Here is an 8,644-nt window from a genome sequence, read left to right as displayed (position 1 = left end):
TTATAATTTACTCATGTGTACCTAGTCTTGGACGGCGTATAGTTACAGTTCAGACCCCATAACATTTAATACACACCACTTTTTGAGTACCGATAGATCTAGAGAAAATAAATTGCATTCTATATTGCGTTTTAGAACATTGAACCTAGATTACAAAAACTAAAGTTGGTAATAAAACTCTTATTGATACCTAGTGTTGAACATTTTTAATCTGTATTTTGTACTGCGCGCCCTTTTGCAGGCTCAAGTCAAATAGACATTAGACAACAAGAACGCCACCTGCAATCACATTTCTACAAACGTGTCGCCATATTTTTGTAAAAATTATTGAGGTTCAAAGTTACTCTTCGATGATTTCGTTTGACATTCATTTGAAATTTTCAAAACATGATTTGAATTTGTTATTATAAGGTATGTTTTGTGATATTTTGGATTTCATGAAGCCTATTGCCACATATTGAATGAATGTCGTTTCAGTTTAGAAGCAACCAAATTATACATCGCATAATTTCTTTGAATTTAGAAACAACTTGAGTGTTTAGAAATATTTACTATACTATTTAGAATAGTTAAATTATAAATATTCTATACTTCGGAAGCTGTTGTAGGTTACAAAACCTTAAATCAAGAGTTTATTAATGCCTGACTACACTTGAAAGGGCATTTAAAATTAATAATTGCTTAACATAGAGATCTTTTTCTTCGTTAATATTTATGTACTACATGTTAACAGAGATTCTGAGTTCGATTCTCGGATTGGAAAATTTTTAAAATTTTTGAGACCATTTGATGTTGTCAACAAGTGCGTAGTTACCGCTGTCTCAGCCTTATCAGTGATATTGGGTCCAGAGCTTTTGGGCTCCGCTTGGCCCATACTTACATTAAACTAAGCGGGCGCCAAAAGTTCGAACTGCTCTGAAGGGCTCCCAAACAAATTTAGATATAGGGCCTCTGTATGGCAAGCTATGCTACTGGTGGTCAAGCTATATAATCGTTAAAGGTATTTGTAAAAACTTGAATGTGAAGCGTGCGCTAGAGCGCTGAGACAAGTCAGTACTCTTCCACTCTAATGGGGGCTTGAGTCCAGGACCTGAGGTAGTATGTGGTCATGACACCCTATAATTACTCTCCTGAGCCTCTAAGATTTAATAAAATTGGTTATAATGATGTGAGGCTAGCCCCCTTTCATGGAACAGAACACACTTGGCGAAAAGTGGGTGCCCTGGTTGCACCTCTGCATAGCCCTTTGGGGATAAATGCGTGATCTGTGTTTGTTTTTTATAATGATGTATTTGTTTAATTTTCCATCCGAAGTACATGTTGCTAGCAGTGCCGGTAACTTTGTATCTCTCAATCAACAATGGTCTCGATAACCTTTTTCTGATATCTAATTTGAACAAAGCCATTCCATAATGTCGCTCTCAATTATACTCTGACCACATAAATTTTATCATAGTGATGATATTAAAATTGTAAATGAAAAAAAAAATTAAAATGGAAAATATTTTTATTTAACAAAAAGATGTATACATAATGAATATACAAAGTATGAATTTAACAGTAATATACGAAATTAATAAATGTATTGACAAAGGTCCCCACACAAAGCAAACTGTATTGTGGAGTCCCATATATACATATTTTGTATTTCTTCTTTTCTGCCTGAGCTGACATTTTTATTTATTTTATAGTCTTTCATTTATTGTATGTCCAATGTAAAATGTCTTTAGTTATATGAGTGATAATAATTAAATATTCTCATGTACCTTGACTTATCATAAGTGCAACTACGGTCCCCTAAGTGATGAATAAAGTATTTTATTTGATTTAATGGTTTTGGAGGTGCGTAATAACAAACAGGATGCCAGACCAGTGTAGAAGAGAATGGCAAGGAATAGGGAAAAAAATGGCGAATGCTGGAGGCTATCTGATAAAAGGACAAGCTTTAAAGAAAGCCACTGTGAAATACATATAAAAAATTAAAGACATAAAAATACCCTTTATAGTAAATAAAGGTATTTGGATTTAAGTAAAAAAAACAGACAGACATAATTATAAAATCAGTTTTGTGAATTGTTATGAACTCACATAAGTTCCGTAATTATTCTGGTGCAGCACACTTCCGTTTTGAGCACTTCCAAACTCTAACTTTTTTAAACCACCCCCATCTTATACATGACATGAATTAAATAATAATAATAAAAAAATCACTGGTTTGTTAACCGAAATGATATTTATATTTTTATTTTTCTCACACACATTCATTACAGAAGTATTGTAATGCGACAATGTGAGGCAACTATCATTAATATTGGGTTTTTCTGGTCAGTATCAGCCTGGGGTCTGTAATTTATGACTGACTAGCGACCCGCCCAGGCTTCGCACGGGTGCAATGTTGATACTAAATACACTACAGAAAAACTGTGAACGTTGTATATAAAAACATAGCGGCCCGCTCTGGCTTCGCACGGGTATAACATAACAAAATAACAGTATTTCTCCACTATTTAATGGATGTTATTATACATATAAACCTTCCTCTTGAATCACTCTATCTATTAAAAAAAACCGCATCAAAATCCGTTGCGTAGTTTTAAAGATTTAAGCACACATAGGGACAGAGAAAGCGACTTTGTTTTATACTATGTAGTGATATTGTAATAGCCCCATACCCTATATCATGTGATGAAATTCACACAGTGAAAAGTGGATGCATTAGTTGAACCTCTGCCTACCCCTGGGGGATGAGGTGAGATTGTGCGTTTATTGTTATATTTATATAACTTATTCAAACATGATGTAATATTTTTTTTTTCAGATTAATTCAAATACATATTTTTTCAGCTTAAGTGATAATGTTCGACATCCGAGCGTGCAGAGCTTGCCTCTCCACCAAAGGCAAGATGGAGAAGGTGACAGAACTAACCAAGAAGACCTTCAACTCTATTACAGGACTTGCGGTTGGTACACATTTCTTTTTTTTTTTTTTATTGTAGCTAAATCCTATGAAACTCGCGGGTCAACTCACCATACTCGAAAGCATATGTTGGCTAAAAAAGCAGCGTGACATCTTTGATAAGGATAAGCAGTAAAACTTAAACATTCCCAAGAAAGCGCTTACTCCACTGGGGCTACCCCCAGTGGAGTAAGCCATATATTCCTTCGACTCTAACATCTCATCTGCTCATAGTCAAAAGGACTGATGGCATGATAAAAAATAAAAAAAAATCCTATGAAAAAGACATACTCGACCTTTTTTCATCAGTTAATTGAAATTTAATGTGTTATTTATTTATAAAACATATTCACAATGAACTGAATGATTTTTCCAAAAATATTAATTCAATGAGTCACTCCGCGTTACACATATCTAGCGCCTTTTTTTTTCTCGCTCACTTCTCCACTCAAAGCATTACGATGTGCAAAAGAAAGAGATGGAGCGATATCTCCACTCCACGCCCACTCCCACACGTAGCAATATTTGAAATTTGAATTACTGTCTCATTTCTTATAGAATTTTAATGCTGTTTTCACAGGATTTATTTTTTGTAATTACTGTTACATATTAAAAATTGCACAAAATCGAACATAGTCAAATACTCTATTGTCTCAACTGCCTGCCTGATTATATATGTTAACAGCGACCCGCCCCGGCTTCGCACGGGTGTAATGCTGATACTAAATACACTACAGAAAAACTGTGAACGTTGTATATAAAAACATAGCGGCCCGCTCTGGCTTCGCACGGGTATAACATAACAAAACAACAGTATTTCTCCACTATTTAATGGATGTTATTATACATATAAACCTTCCTCTTGAAAACCGCATCAAAATCCGTTGCGTAGTTTTAAAGATTTAAGCAAACAAAGGGACATAGGGACAGAGAAAGCGACTTTGTTTTATACTATACTACATAGTAACCTAAATAATCAGTATATTTTATTTTCAGATAACTTCAGTGGACGGGTTGCCGAATTATTTTTGCGCGGAATGCCACACACATTTGAAAAAGCTGTTGGCGTTCCGAAGGCGGTGTAGGCGCGCTCATTTTGTTCTAAAAGAAATCCTGGCAGTTGAGAAACATGTAAGCATTGACATATATTCTATAGAGACGAACGTCCGTATAAACTATTTGTTCAAAATCTGAACTAAAACAACCAAAATGTTACTGTTATAACCTATTTATTCACTTGAACAACAAATAATTTTACTTATTTGACTAATATATATTTTTTTTCACACTCAAGTTTACACTTAGACTCGAGTTCTTATATCATGAGCGCCACTCCGTACACAAACACAAGCTGTCAATATTGACACCATACTAAAGTAGTTGTATAGATTGCAGTTCAATTAAGTTGAACACAGTTAATGTTCGGAACGCCAAATCTAGTACGTAGTATATCGGTGCATGTAAGGTATTTTTTTATCCTATAATATTTGTTTTCTTTACGATAACAAACGTTTATACATAGTAAAGTCTAAAAAATAAAAACGTCATAGAAAAGTAACACTAACTTAACACTAATGTTGATGATAATAAAAGTGAAAGTCCCCTGGCACGGCTCATCTAGCCTGTGTTAAAACATTCCCATTAGCTACATTAAATACACCGTATGTGTTTTAGTAATGTACTACCTCACTGTTGTAGGAATTTTGTAGGCGGCTGGTGTGTGATTTTTTTTATTGCATTGAATGACGAGGTGAGCTTGCCGTTCGCCTAATGGTAAGCGAGACGACCGATAAACAGTAGAAACACCATCCAACACCTTGAATTTCCAAGTAATGTTTGGTATTCCACTGCGCTCGCCATCTTAAGACATGAGATGTTAAGTCTTATTATGACCAGTATTTACACTGGCTACAATGTCTTTCAAACCGGAACACAACAGCGACTACACACTTCTTGACTGAAGTAGACATTGCGGTGGTACCTACCCAGGCGGACTCTCACATATGAGAGACCTACCACTAGTCAGTACTACCAGTCACTACCATCAGTGATATATACTAGTATTGCGCGCCTAAAAACACATCAGGTGTGCGGACCGCACTTGACGTGTGTGACATGGTGTTAAGCTTGGTTGACTTGACGAAAGCCTTACCCAAGGGTGTAATGAGGATTCATAGACGTTATTTATCTAAGGACGAAGCTTTGCTGTGATAACAAGTCTGTTCCTCAGCTTTGTTTAACTGACAGCTTGTTATTTGTTCAGCTTTGTTTGTTGACAGCTAACTAGATTAAAGTTGTATCTCAATATTAGCCAATCACAACGGCCCTATGTCTACGCACTGCGAAGGCTGCCATGCCGTCAGCACTGAGAAACAGACTTGTTATCACAGCAAAGATAGAGCTTAGATAAATACCGACTAAGAATAAGGCGGTTAGAAAAGACTCATGGCAAGCATTAGGACATTATACAATATAAATCTGGTTCTATTTTATTATTACTCTCAATTAAAGATTTCTTTCAGGTTACACTAAACAACATAATGCAGGTAAACAGAAAAAGAACGAATTTGAAATCACCATATACACGGAATAATAGTGAAAACATGGCGTACTATACAATCGATACGATAACACCAGATATCGATACTATAATCGCTTCAATAGACAAGTACGAGCCGAATGTGGAAGAAATAGTGATGACCAAAAAAGATATTGGCACTGGAAAATCGATACTACATATCGATATAGAACCAGAACATGATACAAGGTAATATATTCCAGCTATTCCTGTTTTACCTTATTGTGGGGTTGACGCAAATACAAGCATGTGGAAACCAACTTTTGAAAGGCAATCTATCAATACCGAAAATGAATTATATAAATATTTTGAATAACCGTTTTTTTCTGCGTCATTTGATCTAGGTTTTGTCGGTCTAGGACAATTTTAATAACATTAGACTATATCTGTATAAAATAAAAGTTGAATTGTTATGAATTTTCATATTAAAATCTAAACTTTAAAGCACTACTCAAAAATTTACTGATTGTCGCTTAAATATTATTGCCTTTCATGTATCGAAACAATTTAGTTTAGTTTTTATGTCAGCCTGCTTGATGTTTTTTTTTGAGTATTGGACCTCGCTGTCTACACCGAGGGAAACGTGCGATCGGTATACTAGAATCGGCTAGCTTAGCGACTGCCCTGGAGGAAAGTTAGAAGGCGAAAGCTGGGAAGGAATTATAGGGAAAGGATAGGGAAACTTTAAAAATGGAAGAGGGGACAAAGCCAGGAAATGTTCGCGAGCCCTCATAGGCCTCAATGTGAATTGGCAACCATAAGGTATGCACGCTGAACTGTGTGCCTAGGGCCGTGATAAATGTCCTCCCGTGCGGGCGTGCGTTCGGCCTGCTTGATGTTATAATTGCGGTTCTGTCATGGTAAATGGTGGAAAAAACCAAACAGTAGTACTGGACTTGGGAATCGAATCCAAGATATCCGGTCACTAAACATCAAAAGTCACTGTATAAAATAATCTATGGTTACGTTAGTTAGTGATTTCATAAAACATTAGATTTGTCTTAGTTTTCTGGATTTTTTTATACATCTCATTTTACTTATATACATGCGACAGTTTGTGTAGACGTTTGTTAAAAATAAAAGCAACAATTAGAGTACGGATTTGAATGAAATATAGCACACTAGCTTTTGCTCGCGGCCTGGCCAGCGTGAAGGGGTTTTCTGGGATAAATATCCCGCTATATATGTTCCCGGGATATAAAGTAGCCTATAACCTTCCCAGGGTCTTAAACTATCTCCATAATAAATATCATAAACATCCGTTCAGTAGATTTTGAGAAAATCGATAACATACACACAGACAAAAAAAGGACTTTGTTTTATAATATGTATAGATAGACCATATTCTTTTTGCCTCGTAAAATACACAGTATTAATTACGTTAAAAGGCTTAGTGTAAAATCGCGAGCAAAACCTAACATCAAATATTTTTATAGCATCCCAAACGAAGAAACGGAAATCCAAGACACAGAAATGACTGAACTAGAAGTGCCAGAAGAATTGCCAGAAACCTTAGACGATACACCAATGGATTTCGAAGACATACCGTCCCCACCATCTCCTCCTTCGCCTACGCCCGCCGCAAAATCAGAGGACAAGACAACAGACACGCATAATGAAGTTTACCACAAAGGCCACAAGAAGTATTTATCAAGGAAGGTATTGGAAATTTGCGCGATTCTAGCGCAGACTAAAATAAGGATGTTAGATGATACGGAGCAAAAGGAGGCGTTTAAGAAGAGAATGGAAGAGCCTTGGTTTAAAAACGCCAGGATTAAGTGTGCACTCTGCCTTGTCGTTTACGACGATATAAAGCAATTAGTGAAACACGTTAATCAGCATAATCAAGATGTGAGTACTAGAATCTATCCACTTTCTATTTTGTATGTAGCTTTTTTTTATTATTGCTCCGTAAAGTGGCTTTACTGCATCTGATATTAATAGTGAAGCCCGTGGAAAGTGCTGGAAAGATACAAGCATCTCCAGACGGTCGGTACAGTCATGCCGGCCTGCATAATCGCTTCACGCTCCGCTTGAAAGACTCTAAGCTATAGGAAATAGGGAACATGTATGCTGGCAAACCATTTCACAGCCTGATGGTGTGTTACATCCCCTGAATGTACACATATCTGATGATATAGACAAGACCTGTCAAGTCAGTGCTATTATTCCAATATAAAGACCGAACACGGGCCGAGTAGCCAGTCTGTCTCTATCCATTGTCCAGTCGTCACGATGCCATTTTTTTAAAGGAATAATCGTGTTTTCTTTTTTTAAAAACCCTGTCGCCCTGTGTCGTGTATCAGGTGCGCCACCAGTATGACTTTCTGAACCTTTTGGTTCGCTTCGAGATGGAAAACACCACCAATCTGTGGTGCCTCAAGCTAGCACTAATTTCTTTAGCGGCGCCAAAACAAATATGCAAAAGGGGTTCTGTATACCAAGCGTGTGAAAAATATCGCTTCGAGCATGCGTCTGACAAGATAGGTGTCATCACGTGCAAAACACGGCGCAAGTGTTGTCGCAATTCTAGAACGCTAATTTTAACACGCAAGCGTGTGCTCCTTTGTGATTGAATATTTTACTAGCTTTTGCTCGCGGCTTCGCCCGCGTGAAGGGGTTGGCCGGGATAAAAGTCCCGCTATATATTTTCCCCGGGGTCTTAAACTATCTCCGTATCAAATATCATAAAAATCTTTTCAGTAGGTTTTGGGAAAATCGATAACATACAGACAGACAGAAAAGGGGACTTTGTTTTATATGTATAGATTTATAATTCGCCACGTGTCGGTTTTGCTCACACAAAAACACACCACGTGTATGTCGCAACAGATTTTTGTTTTTTCAGATACATTTCAAGTTCATGTGTAAAGTTTGCAAAATAAAATACTGCACCGAAAAGGAGTTGTGCACCCACATATCAGTGTCGCATTTGTATGAATATAAATGTAAGAAGTGCGACGCAGCGCCCATGTATGATTTGTAAGTAATTATTTATTGTATATATATGTTGCGGTACAATCGATGCATACACCGCCATCTCGTCAACATCGCCGGAACTGCAAGAGGATCGATACAGTGACACAACTGCAGTATTACGATAGATGGCG

The 8,644-nt window shown here is 36.8% G+C and overlaps 1 protein-coding gene across 3 annotated transcripts in view; it reads left to right on the top strand.

Moving 5' to 3' along the window:
* The first annotated feature begins 266 nt into the window (after nucleotides 1-266).
* Nucleotides 267-8,644, top strand: part of LOC115453244 (zinc finger protein 26) — a 16,493-nt gene continuing 8,115 nt past the window's right edge. The window contains exons 1-6 of one of the 3 annotated variants that reach the window (XM_037441114.1): nucleotides 267-411; nucleotides 2,845-2,960; nucleotides 3,953-4,087; nucleotides 5,479-5,723; nucleotides 6,971-7,385; nucleotides 8,383-8,516. In XM_037441114.1, coding sequence (XP_037297011.1) covers nucleotides 2,856-2,960; nucleotides 3,953-4,087; nucleotides 5,479-5,723; nucleotides 6,971-7,385; nucleotides 8,383-8,516 — 1,034 coding nt within the window. In that variant the 5' untranslated portion in view covers nucleotides 267-411; nucleotides 2,845-2,855. Of the gene's footprint in view, nucleotides 412-2,694; nucleotides 2,750-2,818; nucleotides 2,961-3,952; nucleotides 4,088-5,478; nucleotides 5,724-6,970; nucleotides 7,386-8,382; nucleotides 8,517-8,644 lie in introns of those variants that run through there. The other 2 variants (XM_037441155.1, XM_037441197.1) reach the window with 2 other exon arrangements.

The sequence above is a fragment of the Manduca sexta genome, chromosome 1 (assembly GCF_014839805.1).
Source record: "Manduca sexta isolate Smith_Timp_Sample1 chromosome 1, JHU_Msex_v1.0, whole genome shotgun sequence".
NCBI classification, from domain to species: Eukaryota; Metazoa; Arthropoda; class Insecta; order Lepidoptera; family Sphingidae; genus Manduca; species Manduca sexta.
Note: the sequence above shows the minus strand (reverse complement) of the source record. Positions and strands in the feature narration are given on the sequence as shown.